This window comes from Bos indicus, chromosome 19, assembly GCF_029378745.1.
Source record: "Bos indicus isolate NIAB-ARS_2022 breed Sahiwal x Tharparkar chromosome 19, NIAB-ARS_B.indTharparkar_mat_pri_1.0, whole genome shotgun sequence".
In the NCBI taxonomy this organism is placed as follows: domain Eukaryota; kingdom Metazoa; phylum Chordata; class Mammalia; order Artiodactyla; family Bovidae; genus Bos; species Bos indicus.
The window spans coordinates 24,638,711-24,656,640 of NC_091778.1; the positions used below are offsets into that span (position 1 = coordinate 24,638,711).

A 17,930-nucleotide genomic window follows, 5' to 3' on the forward strand; every position below is an offset into this window, starting at 1 on the left:
AAACTGTTCACTAAACACAGTTAGGTCCTTAAAACTTCCACCACACACCTACATAAACGCAAAGTGTTAAATGCAAAACAAAATGTCAAAGGAGCCAAAATAAAATATAGGCAAACTTTTTTGGCTCCAAGGATGGTGAAAGAGATTATCTACCCATAAAGGCAAAGAGAATTGAAAGGAACAGTTTGACACAGTTGATTATATATATAAACTTTTCTAAAAGCTCCTTGACTGTAAAAACAAAACCACCATAAACAAAAGGAAAAGGTAAATGACAAAATGGAGGAAGATGCTGGCAAGCTGTGCCACTGGGATGTCAGCAACAAAATGAACACTTGGGTAGAGAAGAGAACACAGGACGTGACTTAAAATTCGTAAAACAAAAACTATAGGAACATAAATATATACACAAAGATGTTTGGCCTTGCAAATACCATAATAAAACTAAAACAATGAAAATATTCTTGCCAATCACTTGATAAAGGATTTTTAAAATCCACACACCAAATGTGTGGCAAAGACAAGAAATGGTAAAGGAGAACAGTGTTTTCAGTGAGCAAATTGGTAATATACGGAAAAGCCATTAAAAGCACATTATCTCTTCTGCTTCAGTAATTCTTACACAAATTTATCCTAAAGCAGGAAGAAAACACACAAACATTTCTGTACAAAGATATTCACTAAAGCGTTATGTACAAAAGTGAAAACGAGAAAATCTCGATTTCCAATAAGGAACAACTGGTTTCATGAAGTGCCGCTCACAAAAACGCATGTGAAGAAAACAGGATATAAACCAAAATATTACTGGTGCTTGTCTTCGGGCAGTGCAACCTCTGGTAACTTTTATTTTCACAAGTTTTATGACACACAGGTTAATTTTATAACCAGAAAAAATTTATCACAACATATTGCTGAATGAAAACATTTATAGAACAGTAACACAGACCATTGATTCCACATTTGCTGCTTAAATATATATATGTATATAAAAATACTAACAAAATGTAAAACAACTCCATTTGAGTAGTGGAATTGTAAACTTTTATTCCTTCTTTTATAAATATCTTCTAATGAAAACATCACTTTTGTAAAATGAAATTATGTTAAAGGGGGAAAGTTCTGGCGTGCTTGACCAGGAAGAGCCTCACCCGAGTCTTGATCTCAACTAACTTGACCTGGGGCGCTGGGTCTACTTCCCATCCTAGTTTTCCTTCCTGTTTCTTTACTCCTCTCCCCAACCCCTCCCCAACCCACTTTTCCTGCTGCTTAATTCTGAAATCCCCCAGAAACGGTTCAGGCTACCCTTACAGTCCAGGTGAGAGACGCAGAAGGGCGCTAAGGTGGTGGCACCAGGGATGGAGGAAGAGGCTGGGCTGGAATTGGGAGGATCTTTCTCAGGTGGAAGATTTTTAGACCCTAGCGGTGAAGGAGAGGGAGGAGCAGAGATTTCTATTCTGGACAGCTGGCTGGATGTGGTGGAGAGTACGGGAGACGCAGGTGCAAATCAGTTGAGTTAGCACAGCCATGGTCCTGGGGGTCATGTCCGACAGGAGGTGAGGCGTGTGGAAGGTTAAAGTTCAGGAAAGGCCTAGATTTGTGTGTGAAGAATGCAGGAGTGACCAGTATAAAGTCATGGAGTGGATAAGGTTGGCCACGAGTGAGAGAAAAGCACAAACCAGGCCCATGGCTACTAGAATCTTCGGGATTCTCCCTGTTAAGAGGTGAGAACTCTTTAAAGAGGTGGGGAGGCAGCAACCAGACTTCAGTGGCTGAAATAAACGAGTTAGGAGAGTGGAGGCAGCAAATATTTAGGTAAGTTCTACCACCTGGTGGTAGAAGAGGCCACAAACTGATGGTCGACCAGGTTTCTGTAAAATACTGAATTCGTTGTGAAGATTTACCATCAAGTAAACTTGTCAAAACCTGGATTTCCAGCTTTCCTCAAGAAATAAGAAGATCCGGCATCACGGGGCAGCGACTTCTGCACAGCAGTAACCAGCAGGCATGGAACACAAGTTACTTGATAGCAGCAGTGCTCCACCAGTGCGAGTGGGAGCTCCAGCCCTTCTTGTCTGGCCCCTGGGGTAGAAGATGAGGAAATACTTCCCTTTGTGAATGAAAGTGTCCATTAATAAAACAGAGGCCAGCATTTGCTCCAGAAGCCCCACATCTGCCCCCCTGAAGGCAAATCCTGGGACAAAGAGACTTCAATTAGGGATCCTGACCAGACTGGGAATGCCCACTTCCCAGCAAGAGACATGGAGCCACTGGCATCACACACGTAGCGGGGCAGGTTACCCACTGTCCCAGGCTCAGCGGTGCTCGCAGGGCAGCTTCCCCTGGGGGCAGGCTGGCTGTTGGAGCCGGCCAAGGCTCCCCCAGCTGGGAATTTCCTGGCTCCGTTTCCTCCACTCTCAGCCACACTCCTTGAACTCCCACCAGATGGCAGGCAGCCTTTCCTTTTCTCGATTCACACAGTCCATTCCCTTACCTGGGGAAGACGACTTGCTATTTTTTATGACTGTTACCCTTCTGTAGCAAGATCTAAAGTCTATCAGTTTTGCTTTCCGTAAGTGAAATATTTGATGTTGCCTAAAAAAAAAAATCCTTCTTCCCCTTATTATACAATTATGCATTGTCAAAGAGTCATTACCTAATTATCAGTTATTTTACATTGATTCCGATCCAGTGTGTGCTTGCACTAGACTGTGGTTTCACTATCGACTTAATTATCTGTACTACTGCCAAATCCAAAATTCTATAAAGATTTGGTAGTGTAAGTTAAGAACTAATTATAAGCAATTTCATTTTATTAAAGCTTGCTCCTTGATCAAAGGCTGGAAAATAATATGACCTTCAAATGCTCAATGGCAGAGTTGGTTAAGACTTGATTTTCTCTTCCCCGTGTCGTATCGTCGAAGCTTCCTTCCCTAGAGATGGGTCCATGGAGCCCAGGAGTCCGTTTCCATCCTAAGTGTAGCACTTGTGACGAATCGAGATTGATATGAAATCCCTGTCTCCTATCTCTGGACCTGAGGTCAAGTCCCTGTAAACAACCTTAGGGCAAGTCATTTAAGGCATTTCTGAGCTGCCACTTCTTTACGCAAGCACACAGGGACTCCACGCCTCTTTGCGGGGTTAAGCCAGACAACTGACATAGAGGACTGATAGTCAGTATTGGTTCCGTTTATCCTCCCACTACACAGAAGTCTGGATTTCTGCTCTCAGTCAGAGTGGCAGCCTATACTTGCACTGACACATCTGAGGTCTTGGCTTTTTCACCTGAGTCTCTTGAAAGAAGATATTCTGAGCAGAAAGTGAAAACTCAAGAGAGACTAAGAAGCAATGAGCCTACCCCTCGTTTATGGACTCTTCCAAGGGGCTTTAGTATTCCTCTCACTTGACTGCTATTTTATGACTCTTGGAATTGAGAATCCAGCAGCTTTTGTATGACGAAGTCAAGCCTCAGTGAGAATGACTGACCCTGTAAGTGGAACTGGAATGTAGACTCGGGTCTGATGAATTGTGAAGTCTGTGACCTTCACTGTTTTCCATGCCCCTGCACTTTCTGGCCCACTCCGCCTGATCTCAGTTCCCTGGCTTCTAGTCAGCACCTGAGATCCCTTGCTTCCCTGAAGAGAGCCTGGAGTCCCCAATGGTTCTGCCAGGCTGAGAGAGGGGAGGAGAAAAGGCTGCACCTCAGAGAGCATTCAGAGGTGCAAGGCCTTCAGTCACAACATGGTCCCCTGGAGTAAAAGCAAACCCTCCAAAAGGCAGCATTAGCCGTTCCAACCAGCAATTAAAAAAAATAAACTGCTGTTTTAGTCATTTGGGTGAGTCATACAGAGGATCTGAATGTCTTTGCAGAGCAGAGCAGGAACCCTCTGGTATGTGTGTGAGGTCCCACTGCTCGCAGGGTGAGCCCCCCAGGCTTCCTTAATACGGTGCTGGCACAAGCACCAAGAGGTTTGCACCCGGAAGCATGAGAAGGTTCAAGACCATCAACACCTTGCTCCAGGAGGCAGAGGCCAATCCATCCTCACTAGTAAGCGTCCTCTGGGTTTTTATTGGGCTTAATGCCCATTCAGCAAACTGATTCTCCTGAGTGCCAACTTTTCCAAGAGATGTGGCTGTGAAAGTGTTGCACCTTTGAGACTTCCCTTCTGCAGATGACTCCTTAGGAATGCTGAAAGCAGCTTCTTTCTTTAGGCTCTATTATTCTTCCTGCGACACAAATAGTAGTTTTGGAAAACTTACTATGTAAAATCATGAAATGTCCCCTTCTAGCACCCCATTAACTAGAGACCAATAAAAAGTTGATCCAAAGGACTAACACAGCCTGGGTCTATTTTAGAGTAGTAAGACAGGTGGAAAGAAAAAAAATCTTTAAATCATCTGGGACCATAAAGAAACATAAAAAGGCTGAAAACTTATGCCCAGACCACAGGGTGGTGAGTTTTCCCTTCTTTCTTTCATCTCTCTAAGTTTTTTAACGTAAAAACGTACTTGCTTACATAAAAATATTTATCTGGCTATTTCAAGAAAATACCAAGGACACAATTTTATCCACGCCCACCGGGAAGCTGATTAAAAAAAGCCACATACGCCCTCGTGTGGCCGCAGCAGAAACACCTGGATTTAAGTAAGAAGGAGGGGCTTCTTTTAGGAGGCCTAGAATTTTCTAAAGGCCTTTGCATCTTTTCCACCCCTTGCAATTTTACTACACGTCAGAGCTTAGAAGCAGGTGTAATCATATGGTAAGCTTTGACAGGTTTCATGTTTTTAAAAATACACACTAAAATTTTAAGTATATATCATCCACACACTCCCTTAAGACTAGCTGAAACTCCACCACAGAGATACAGACCCTGTGAGAACAAGCAGTATGCTCTGGTGTGTGAATAGCTGGGCAAGGATGTGGGGTGAAGGAACCCACTGCTGGAAGCAAAGCAGATTCCGAAGAACAAAAGCAGCTTATTCCCCTCCTTGGAAAACAAGTCCTGCTTCTGTTCCCACTTTCGTTATCAAGAGATCAGACGCCCAGGCCAGGGACCAGAACAGAATTTAAGATACCACCACAAAGACTGAATTTCATATTAATCCATCAACATGAACTTGACCTCCAGACACTTAGGCAGTTATCACTCAACATTATGACACACAGGTCAGTAATCTATTTCTTAAAAAAAAAAAATTTCATCTTCCCCTTTTATCAGAGGTATAGGCTACCCCATATCACACAATTATCAAGTATATGTGTAAGTGAAAGGATTTTTAAATGTCTTTTAAAAATGTTTCAATGTTCTCTCATTAGATGGAAATAAACTATTCTTCTCAGAGAAGGAACTGAAGACACACCAATGCAAAAACTGTACTCACAGTTCCAGCAGTGGAAGGCTCTCTAGCCATATGCTTCTTAAACTCTAAGAGCATCAGCTTAAACTATAAAGCATCTTCCACTGCACCAAGCCTCAAACCTGGGGCACCAAACACACACAGACGTAAGACAGCTCTTTTGTGCTTCCAGGCCCACAGAGGATTCCCTGGGAATCTCTAAGTACTAGACTTAACAAAGGCTAATACTGTGGCTGAAATACATTGTGAACAAGTGAGGAGGACCAATAATACACTCCTGTGACAGCGCGGAGGAAAAAAGCATAGTGAATATGCAGAATGAACACAACCAAAGTTGAACCCACACACTCACACCCCCCATCTATAGAGACAGATTAGTGACTAGAAGGAAACACTGAAATACCAACAGGGGCTATGCTCCCGGAGGCTGAGGCGAGGGGTGACTGAAGCTGTTTCCTCCTTTGATCTTTCCAAATCCTTAATGAGCATGTCCTACTCCTTTACAGTGAAACAAACATGCCAACAGTGACGGCTTTATTGAGTGAAGAGTCGTTACCTAACTCACGTATCCTAAAATTTGATCAAGACAGAAACTAGGTTTGGGTCCAGCATATGACTCCAATGTTATGAGAGGTGAGGAGAGGATGGTGGGGGTGGATGGAGGAGATGACTGGATCACCGGAATCCGAGGCCCTGTGCTGAATCTTGGACTCTGTGGGACCCTGGGCATTAAGTTTCCTTTTTCTGTCAAAGGCTAACCAGCATAGCGGTTCCTAATCCCCAGTGAGTTAGTAGCTCCTCTCTCTAACTTGGGGACCCTTCTCTCCAGAAAAAAACCCAAACATGTCCACAGAGCCTTTGGAAATAACCCAGGAAGCTCTGGGTTCTCCAGAGGTCCATGGACCAGCTTAGAACACTGGTTGGTTCGTATGTTCTTTTCGGCAGCTCTGTCTCCACTGCCATGGAGAGGTATGATATGGTCCTATTTCCATTTCCAGTATCTTTGCTGAAGGACTGGTCTAGCTGCTGCCAAAGTATGCCAAGGTCATCAGTTTTATGCCCCAACCAACAGCCACCTTTCAAAAGTGTGGCTTAACTACAGTCTTCTTTGCAGGCAATGGCACTGTACTCAAAATTTTCAGGATAAATAGAACCCTCAGCTGCTGGTATAAAATCAAGCAGTAAAAGCCAAGCACAGCAGAGGGTAACCGAGACACCAAGAGGACAAAAAAGAGACGCCTTTCCCAGAGGTATTCCTGCTGAGCCCTGACAGCACAATTAGGAAACATGTTTTAAGAACAGTTACCCTGGCCTCAGAATTCTCCAATGGCAACAGGTAAACACAGAAGGGATTACAAACGAACTCCTGTGCCAAAACCATCTTTGATTAGCAGTAACTTATCTGCCAATAGATGAGGCTTTCTTAAGCAACTTACTATATGTAAATATATCTTGCTCCATTTCTCATTTCCATCACCCATCACTTATCCATTGAAAGCCAAGAGAGTATCTTCCCCAACCCCAGGATTCAAACAGGACTGACAGTTTTCAATTCTGAATACTCTTATATTAGCTCCACTTCAAACGTCAAAACAAATTTAAAAAAAAATCCACACAGTCAAACTGCTACAAAACAGTTCTTTAAACAGGTTGGAGGCACGGGTATGGCTTCATTCTGCTGCATCGCAGTTGTATCTGGCAGTTTTGCTTACCTAATTCTGTTTCTGAAACAAGCAACATCCAAAACAGACAAGAGTCAGGAATGTGCCGATTGTCTTCAACGTTTCCAGGCGCTCCCTGATCAGGCCTTCTTCCTGGCATTACTGAGCTTTCTCTCCCTGACTCTCAAAAGGCTAGTTCCTTTCTCAGGACTGACACAGGGGTCATCAATCGTATGTACCCAAAGTTTTTAGTCTTGCAAGTGACTGTAGAAGAGGGTATAGAGCTATCCGCCCTGGTATACCACCTCCATGGGGTGGAGGGGCAGGCGGGCAGGGGTGAGAAAGTCACCCCTTCTCAGAAGCAACCAAGGCTGACACAGAAGGCAGGATGCACTGTTGAGTTCTGACCGGGATCAGACTGCAAAAATAATCCTTTTGGCCTCAGAAAACCAGTCTGAGGCCAAGGCGATCAGCTTAGTGAAGTAGTCAAAGTCACTCAGTCATGTCCGACTCTTGCGACTCCATGGACTGCAGCCCACAAGGTTCCTCTGTCCATGGGATTCTCCAGGCAAGAATACTGGAGTGGGTTGCCATTTCCTTCTCCAAAGGTGATCAGCTTAAGTCAGGTTTAAATCCCTTATGAGTTTACCGATGACATTTTGTTGATGCTGATCACCACAATTCTTTCTCTGAACTACCATACTACAATGCCCTGTAATTCTCTTTTTTTTTTTTTAAAGGAGGCAGGTGTTTAAAAATTGACTCATTTGTTGGTTTTTTAAGACAATTCCACATAATGTTACTAGTGGGCTAATGATGGAATTCAGCTTGCCACCCCTCCCAGGCCACTCTTCAAAGCAAGCTGCTTTATAGAACTTTCCCAAATGTGCGAGAATTTTGGAGTTAACTAGCAACAAGCCTGAAAATTTGGTTACGTATATAAGTACAAAGCTGGTTCATCAAATCCCTGTTCTGGCCCTCAACCCAGTGCATTTCAACTAAGGCGTCATCTACCTCCTTCTTAACGTTTATCAGACACTTGAATAAGTAACGTCCAGCCACTCCTTGGAGATGGTTCCCTTTTTCAGACGCTGGGCTGCTGAAGGGCTCAGGAGCCTCGTGGTCCTGGGCTCCATTACTAGAGCCTTTACAACCTTCCAGAACCTCCATGTCCCCCTTTTCCTCACTCCTTTCATCCTCCGTGGGTTCTGGGTTTTCCTCCTGGGAAAGCAAGTCCTGGCTGGGGCCATGGCCCCCCACAGTGGCAGACTCGCCTTCCGGTGGAGCAGGGCCCCCCAGGGCACTCTCCTGGGGGCCCTGGGCAACATCATGGCTACTGCCAGACTCCCTCGGGGGAGGTTTTTTCTCTTCCAGGGCTTCGATCACGTCCTTGGGCGCTAGGGGCACCTCTCTCAGTTGTCTCACTCGGTCTCTTTTCTTCCTCCTCAAGTGAATCCAGGAGTTTTCTATGGCCGTTAGGAAAAGGCTGATTTCCTCCTTTCCACAGGGAACTCGTTTATGCTGGACCTGTTTGGAGGAAAAACAATTTTATAGATCACTTTTCTCCTCTGAAAACTCCTTTTAAAAAAAAAGAAAAAAGATTATTTGTAAGTACTTCTTCAATGTGCTTATCAACCAGGTACCTTTAGATCAGTGAGGATTTTTTCAATCCATGTTGTCACAACCACGATGCCTTCCACTGTCTCAGGGCCCAGAGATGATGCTTTGAGGGCTAGTTCTTTCATCACAGGCCCCAGGACTACGAACGTAATGGGCTTCCTTGGCTTCTCTAGTTTTCTTCGCTTACTGGGTGGTGACTGAAAGAACAAGAGGGCATGGGAGAATAGGGGAAGGTCATCCAAATAATCAAATCTCATGCGTTATAATAAATTCAGCTGGGGGAATCTCCATGACTGCAGAGCCCTAAAAAAGAACAAAGGCCTTGGCATGTTTATTTTTAATACTTAAAACAACTATGCCAAATGGGTTTACCATCTCCCCATTTTATAGACAGGAAAAACTAAGATACAGAGCAGCAATGGAATCTGCTTGAGGTCACATGGTTAGTATTTGTAAAATTAGGATTTGAATCCCAACCCAGGTACTTTCTGCCTGTGTTCTATCAGTATATAACTCCTTCATCTACCTGCTATGCCCAAAACAGGCCTGTGCAACTATTTCTTTCAAGGCAACTCAAGGACCCCAAGGGGACTCACTGTGTTCCTTTCTATTAAAAAAATAAAAAATGCATGGCTTAAAATCACCACCACGGAGCCCAAGTTGATATGTGCTGAGACTTGTTGAAAGAGAGCAGCTGGTGAGTGGCAGTTTGTGAGATCACATGCTGGGAACGACCAGGGCACCAGGATTGCATGGGCGGAAGAGGATGCTGAATCCAGGCACGTCAAGGCCAAGCCAGTGCTCACCTATGCACTGCCTCTTGGCTGGGGAGAGGGGACAGTAGCAACCACAGGAACAGTGGATTTGAAAGCTGATTCCAGTAACTCAAGACTGTCCTTTCTTTAAATTTCAAGCTTGGAAAGTGAATTACACTCTTACCACTAGAGGGACTCAAGTTCCATTTTAAAAACCAAATGACACTGCTGTATTTAAAGCTTATTTCTTTCAAGTAAAAGGTTGCCTTTTTTTTTTTTCAGTTAGACTCTTAGCTAAGATCAGATAAATTATGGATACTTTAAGAGACTGACTTGTAGACAAATTTTATCAAAATTTGAAAAAGAATTTAAGCTAATTCTAAAGTTAGGATCAAAATGAGCAGGATTATAAGAAAGGCTCAAAAAGAGACAATACCCAGTCAGCTCTGAAGATCTTTTCCTAAAAAGAAGCATTTGATAATTGTGTGGCTGTGAACTCCGACTGTGCCTGGAAACAGCAACAGAGCATATAAGTACACACACAGTGAGGTCCAGTTACTGGGTGAGGCCTTGTAGGAACTAGCTAGCAACTCCCTACCCCACATAGACAAGAAAATAGCCAGTTTATTCTATGCTAGAACACTTTTAGGTGGTATTTCCTAGAAACAATCAACATTTTCTCTTTATACCAGATGTTAACTAATAAAAAAGGGAAGTTAAAGAACAGAAAACAAGCTTAGAAGAAAAGGACCAAAAGCAAAGGGTGTGTGTATGAGTAAGAAGCCTGCTCCTGAGAAGCGGGCGGCAGACCAAGCCCTGAAGTCTGAACCCGCTCAATTAATGTTTCAGGCAAGATGAGACAGATTCATATGGGCACCAAGACAGCAGCATTGTTATTACTCAATCGCCAACATAAGAAACACAATTTCTCCAGGTACTGAGGGCCTAAACTTTGCACTGAGGAGCTTGATATATGATTATTAAGCTGGGGGTGAAAAAAGATGGTGGTATGCAAGAGGAGGATGGGAGACAAGAATCAAATTATTTTTTCCACTTCCTGACATCCAAAGCTGTTACCGTGGAAAGGTCACCGTCGCAGGGCCATCCCCGACAGCACACCAAAGGTCATCTACAAGTATGGCTGGAAGGATAGCACCTCATCCCTCTTTGGACAGAGGTGGGAATCATTTGTGCTCACAAATTCCAACCAGCAACGTGAAGATATTGCTGCGTCTGTCATTTCCTGCAATATTCTCCTCCAAAAGTAAGAATGGGCTTTTCTAGAACTTAAAGGAGAGAAATGCACCCTCATCAAACTTAACAAGAGCTCTCTCAAGGACCCACTTTCAGAAACAGCAAAACAGACAGCTTGCTGCCTTGTTACACCAGAACAAAAATGAAAACTTCTCCATCTCATATATGGCTCCTTTACCTTGCATCCTGGCTCCAATGTACCATATATAACGGTCAATCAACAAATCTGGTATTTCTGAAGACCTTTAGTGAGTTCTTTTCACTCTCTCACACACACATTCTCAGGATTTAGTTTTACTCTTGGCCATGTCACACAGCTTAGCGATCTTAGTCCCCGATCCAGGAACTGAACCTGCACCTTCGGCAGTGAAAGCGCAGATTCCTAACTGCTGGACCACCAGAGGATTCCCTAGTTTTATTACAGAAACTGGGTAAGCACTCAAGAGACAGATAATTTATACTTTAGAAACTCTAAAAGCTTTTAAATGATTAAAGATTAACTTAAGTCTGGCTTATAGCAATCATTCCTCATCCTTTCTTGCTCATACTGAAAATTCTCAGCAGGCAGGACCAGAGTAAAATACAGGAGCAGGTCCTAATAAATTAATAGTTAAATTCAACCCCACAGGTTCAACAGCAGGTTATTTTATACCCTGTCACAACACTAATAAATAGAAGCTGTTTTTCCCCAACTGAGATTATCTTAATTTGCTAAATCTCAAACCACAAATATTTTCAATGAAGAGTGCTATACTCAAACTGTCACAGTTTAGAAGACAAAGTAACAATTTAACATTTTAAAGCATAATTTTAAAAAATCCATAATGGTTAATTCAGTTTAATGTAAAAAACTAGAAGGTGAATTTACAACTGATTTTGGGTTCGAAGATGAACTACTATATCACCCAGCTGAAATTACAATGTGAAAGTTTGGTGGGGAGTTGTAAATTCTGCAGAGAACACAGGCTTTGTATCTTTTACACTGTAAGGATTCAATGAATAATCATCAATATGGGAGGAGCTCCAAGTGTTACCACACTGAAACCATGAATTGGACAAAAACAGTTCTTACATTTTAAAAATATGCTTTACCTAACAGAGCTGTCTTTTTTCCTCTTTTAAAGTATTTATTTGGCTGCACACGTCTTAGTTGTCACATGCGATTCTTAGTTACACATGTGGGATCCAGTTCCCTGACCAGGGCTCAAACCCAGGCCCTGTGCACTGGGAGAGTGGAGTCTTAAGAGCTGTCTTTAAACTGCTTAAATCTTCACTCTTCCTTTAATTTCTAGACCTCAGTGGTGCAACCAGTCAGAAGACTTTCCAATCAGGTGTAACCTGATACAAATCTGTATAGCATTCGCATTCTGCTGAAGCTCTGCTGCTAACTACGGCTAAAGTAGAACACAGATCTACCTCATATCTGCAGGACAAGAAGAGGGTCATTCACTAAGATCTGCTGGCATGAAGCCACAGCCTCCTTGATAAGACAGAGCAGCTTCCAGGATGGTCTTGAGGGGAAAGGCGTGCTCCTGCCCACCACATGCAGGTCTTCCCTGCTCTGCCACATTCTGAATGGCTACCGCTCCAGATCCTCCAGGAACAAGCCGAGTGTCTGTGAGCTGTTATTCAGCACAGGCTACTATTTATGGAAAAATAAAGCCAAGGGGCCAACACTGACACCTGGCTGGAATACACACAAGAAGTGCGCTGGGATGGACAGTCAGATCATCTTGCCTTTTTCATATATGTATCAGCTCTGATGCCATGAAGTGGACTAAGTATTTTGCTCTCTAAAAGTGTGGCTTCTTTATTAACAGCCAGTGGCATTTCTATTGTTATCTAATCTGACTGGTTGCTGTTTTTAAAACGTCCTGTAATCATTCCTAGATATATGGAAAAACAATACAAAGTAAAAAGGGGGAAAAAGTTTATGTAGAATGCTACTACCTATCTAAGAAAGTAGGTGGCTATAACTGTGTATTTTCTTATATTAAAACAACCAACCCCACTAAAAACAATGGGAGGATAAATTAGAAAATCGTTTAAATAGTAACCCAAGGAGAACAGGAATTGATTGGGGTGAAAGAGACAAGAGAATGAAGCTAGACTTCTAATAGTATCCTTTTTGAGATTTGATTTTGAAACCACGTATGAGTATCTTTTACAATTACCAAACAAAACTAAATAGCACATACAAAAAAGGCAATCCCTAAAAACACAAAGTAAAATGAAACACCTTTTGTAAATAAATATGAAAATAGTTATAGATGAAATAATACACTCTAAGATTTGCTTTAGAATCATCAGGGCAGCTCAACATCACTGGGACATCAGACAGAGGTGGTGAGAGGGAACGGTGGGGAATGATAACACAATACATTTTACTGAGCACCTACTATATGTATCAGGCACTGTGTTATATACATTTAATTCTCAAAACCTGAAGTGGTGGGTACTATCAGTAACCCCCAGCTTACAGATGAAGAAACAAAAACTTAGAGAAGTAACCTGCTCAACCTAGACAGTTTCTATACACTCGGCAATAGTTTTAGGGTAATCCACCATGCCACTGTTAAACAAAATAACAGAACAAACTATGTCAGAAGTAAGTTCATGCAGAATACAAATGACTGAAAGAGATAAATCCAGGGGCGTCCCTGGTGGTCCAGCAGCTAAGGCTCTGTGCTGCCAATGCAGGGGGCCACGGTTCGATCACTGGTCGGGGAACTAGATCCCACACGCAGCAACTAAGAGCCTGAAAGCTGCAACTAAAGATCCTGCATACCGAAATTAAGACCAGCACAGACAAATAAATATATATAAAGATAGGTCCAGAGAGATTTCTATAGGCTGCATGGTTAAGAAGGAATTGGTTAAGAAGGCTTTATGCAGAAGTTAGAACTGAGCTGGGCTGCAGTGAAGGGAAGTCCACAGAAAGGATCAGACAGAGAAAGGGCTGTGACCAAAGGCTGTAATGACAGTCAGCAATGACCCTGGCATCATAAGAAGACTGTGTAACTTCTAATGCCGTAGAAGGCAGCACAATCAGGAAAACAGGGAGTGATTAGGATGGAAGGGAAATCAAAAACAGATTTGGGAGGAACAAGGAGCCACTGAGGAGCCATCCTTTCTTTGAAAGGCGAGCTCAGGATGAACCCAGGTGACCATTACATGAAAGGTGGCTGCTGAGTAGGTAATACCTGGTTAGAATGGAACCAAGGGCAGTCCTTGGGCAGCACAGTGACTTAGAGCTTAGGCTGTGAAATCAGACTAAGCAAGGCTTCAACCTGATTTTTTAGAGTCTCCAATTTCGTCATCTAAAAAGTGGGGATAATACCACCCACTTGATTATTGTCAGGTTTGAATAAAATAACATAATGTGTGTGAAGCATTCACATCACAACAAAGACTATCTCTGGTGCTTGAAATCTACTATACCGATTAACATTATGCTTGCAATGCTGTTCCTTAGTAGAAGTTCTACATCATATTCCTTTTAACACTCAACAAATACTCTATGCACCAACTATGAGTCAGATATTGACAATTCCTCCTCCATGAAGTCCTCCCAGACTGAACTATTTTCTTTTCTGAATGGCCTAATTCTCCACCATTCTGGTTCCTACCATTCATTTCAGTACTCACTCATATGAACTTTCGTATCCATACTTCTCTTTCGTAAAGCTAATCATTGTAAGCGATAGGAAATGCTATCTTATTTCTTTGGTATTATCACAATGAACGTCACAATAAGAAAAGTAACAAGAGAAGGAACCTTAACTTTGGTTTTGCTAAATAGCTCAGATCCCTAACCATCACATCTGTTTTAGAGCATAATTTATAGTCTGGTACAGTACTGGTTTTCAAACCATGTCCTTCCTCCCCCTGCCCTTTGCCACACTGAGCAGCTTATGGGATCTTAGTTCCCCAACAGGGGACTGAACCGGCACCCTTAGCAGTGAAAACGCAGAGTCCTAAACATTGGACTGCCAGAGAATCCCCTCTAACCATGTCTTAACAGGAGAATCCTCTCAATAAATAAAATCAACACATAATACTGACGAAAGCAGACCAGAGATCTGCTGATGAGATCTCTAAAATGAGAGAGAGCCCTGAAGTACCACCCTGATACCTGTCTCCAAGTGTCATCCCCTGAGCACCTACACGGAATCCCTCCTCTATCTGGAATTAGTTTGAGTACATGTGGACTAGGAAGTGGAACACTGTCAGAAGAACCCCATTCTGACACTAACAAGGCTACCTAATTAATTTGACCCCTTCCCTCCATCTGTTCTCCAGAAAGCCCTCTAGTTATGACTCCCTGGACAAGAAAGACCCAGGCTCAGAGGAAATGTGTTGAACAGAGGGGGCTCATTTTTTAAAACCAGAGTTCCTGGGCAATGCTCAGACCAAGAGTACATACCATTTATTAGAGTCACATTATTTCCCCTTTTTCTTTTAACAAGTGTCAAACACCTGAAAGCAAAGCAAAGCTAAAATAATGCCTTGAGCAATGCGAGAAGTTCGGACAAAGAGGCATTCTAAGCGGCTTGTTAAAATTCTGTAAGGAACAGTCCTTATGATATGCTTCCTTATATTTGTCATCAGTTGGAAATAAACAGACACAATTTTATCAACACTAGGACTCGTCTTTTGGCTGTTAAAATAAATCCAGACAAGAGGAATGGGCTTAGTGTGGGCACTTGAATCAGCAGCGAATTAGAATTTTTCAGCATTCAGCACCAACAGAAGCAAGCCAGTAGGCCTGAGATAAGTGAAAACAGAAGTTGCCATAGTAACTTGCACATTTACCCTAAAAAGGCGGGAATGGGGGTGGGGCGGGGAAGTAGGTCAATGTTTCTGCTTAACCAGCTCCAGTCCTTGGCTTCCTCTCCTCACCTAAAGCAGCATGCTCCTCCCTCCCCGCCATAGCCCGCAGGAGCAAGAAGAGAGAATGAGGTGACCACTTCAAAAAGCAGGGAGTAGGGAGAGGTCCAAGTAGCGAGAAGGAGAACCAAGAGGGCAGCCCACTGAAGCCCTCCTGAGTGCCCTGGGACCCCTGGGAAAGCAGCTGCTGATCGAGGGCACCAGTGCTAAGAAACTGTTGCTGGGTTACCACAAATCAGAAATTGCCGTTTTCCCTGTAGCAGTTTAAGTGCACCTAATGGAACACTTGGGGATGCATTATTAACAGCTTTGGGTTGGGGGCAGTGGTGTGGAGGGATGAGTACTCTGGCGTGGCAGAAGCCTGGGGCCCTTAAGCAAGAGGCAGTCTTTCATGGCTGAAGCTATGAACAGGCCTCAAGGATGACCTAAAAGACAGGGAGGGAGGGAGGAAGGCTTAGCTGATTCCCTTTCAAAGTAAGCTGGTTTTACTACCACAGAAACACAGTGCTCTTTGATACTCTGATCTGAAATAGCTGTTAATCCAAGAGGGCAAGGGTGTCGCTGGTCCCTGAGATGGCCTGGAGGGTGCCAGAGCTCATTATCAGCTCTTCTGCCTGTGGTGCCAACAAGTGCGGAAAGCAGGTTCAACAGAAAGCACTCGGAAACAGGTGCAGCTCCATTTTCCTGCAGCTGTTAGCGTCTGCATAGGGATAAGCTGAGGCATTGCTAACAATTTTAACCATTTGTTGGGAAAACCCTGGTATTCTTATTTAGAGGATGACAGAAAGGATAATCCCTCAGGGAGGTCAAAAAAAGCACAACCATCTTTGGTAATCAGTGAGTATTTCAAACACTAACCTCTGGACACCCTACTGCATGGCACAGAGGCAAGTCTGGGCTTCCATCACACAGGCCATTCAGACTTGACTGGGACAACTTATTTCAATCCAGCAGCACACCTAGCTGCAGAGTACAGGAAAGGAAGGCTCAGTTTCAAATCTGAGCTCATGTATTCAGAAACACCTGCAAACGGTCCCCTCATACTTCCGCACATCTCTACTCCTCTGCCCTACAGGAGAAGGAAAGAGGCTCACAGTTACAGCAACACTTAAGAGAGACTCTGGAGACAAAGCGTGGCCAAGACCTTGGGAGAGGAGCACCCAGGACAAGCCTATGGTGTAGACAGGGGACTGGAGACGGTGAACAAGCCCAGGTATGAGGCCTCCATAAATACTGTGGGCAGGGGCAGCTCAAGCTGAGCAACGAGTACATGAACGGTAAGGCAGACCGCTCCAGGCAACCAGAAGTCAATCCTTCTTGCAGGGGAAAAGTGAGAACAAACAGACGCTATTCTGTTACCACCTCTTACGTAGCCTAGAAAAATTATTCCCGCTAACCAGTTCAAAAACATTTTTCTTTTGCATATAGCAGCAACCACAGAGGACAATGAGAATTTTGTGGATCATAAAATTACAGAAGAATGTTCACGGTCAAGCACATGCAAAGGAGACAAAATAGGATAATGAACTATATCACCCAGCTTCAAAACTCATCAATATTCCAGTGCTCATCTGAAAGTCAAGACAGGACCCTTTACTCGAATGATCTCTTGAGTTTTACACATCAAAAGCCCGCAATCCCAAATGGCAATTTCTACATCCACAGGAACCCTAGGAGACAGCTACTCTAGGAAAACAGCAGTGATAAAAGAAAACAGACTTCAATTTCAATTCTTCAGGAATGTCCAACAGAAAAATCATACCCACAAGGTGTTTGTATTTGAATTTTTTAATTGCTAAAAGATGCATTTCCAACTCATTTACATTTGCTGATTCAGAATCACTGAGTTGCACAGATTCAGAGAGAAAGGTTTTATGGTCACCACAGACAGCCTTCCAGGACTGTGCCTGGTTCACAACCTCTCCATTGTGATGTAAGCATTTGGGGCAAACTTCAGGGAAACAAGACAGTACAGATTTAGTTGATTTATGACCTAGTAAAACCCACCATGTACTGGGTTTCAGCAAAGCTAAAGGAAGGTCTCAACTTACTGGTACTGTTACGTCATCATAAAAACTCCAAGCCAAAGCCCATCTCATTGTCCGACCCTGGCAGAACTCAGTATAGGTGACTTTAGGAACCTGAAACCAAAAAACAGCGCCAAATCATTCTGTTAGTTCTACTAATATGTTTCTGGCTGCTGCCTCATTTTAAATTATAGGTTGGTCTTTCTTTTTATCAGTTAACAAACACTACCATCCAAAAACAGCTATGCCCAGCTGCCTAATAACCAGTGACTCAATCGTTGTTGTTCAGTCGCCCAGTCGCGTCCGACTCTTTGCGACCCCATGGACTGCAGCACACCAGGCCCCTCTGTCCCTCACCATCTCCTGGA

General features: G+C 43.3%; 1 protein-coding gene across 2 annotated transcripts in view; it reads right to left on the bottom strand.

The window, feature by feature from the left end:
• Positions 1-801: 801 nt before the first annotated feature.
• METTL16 (methyltransferase 16, RNA N6-adenosine) overlaps positions 802-17,930 on the bottom strand; it is a 69,210-nt gene continuing 52,081 nt past the window's right edge. The window contains exons 8-11 of one of the 2 annotated variants that reach the window (XR_002183012.2): positions 17,587-17,676; positions 8,660-8,833; positions 7,068-8,543; positions 802-4,224 (exon numbers count right to left, since the gene is read on the bottom strand). Coding sequence is in view for 1 of the 2 variants with exons in the window: in XM_019981590.2 (XP_019837149.2) it covers positions 7,920-8,543; positions 8,660-8,833; positions 17,587-17,676 (888 nt within the window). In the remaining variant the exon portion in view is untranslated. Of the gene's footprint in view, positions 8,544-8,659; positions 8,834-17,586; positions 17,677-17,930 lie in introns of both variants that reach the window. The other variant, XM_019981590.2, reaches the window with a different exon arrangement.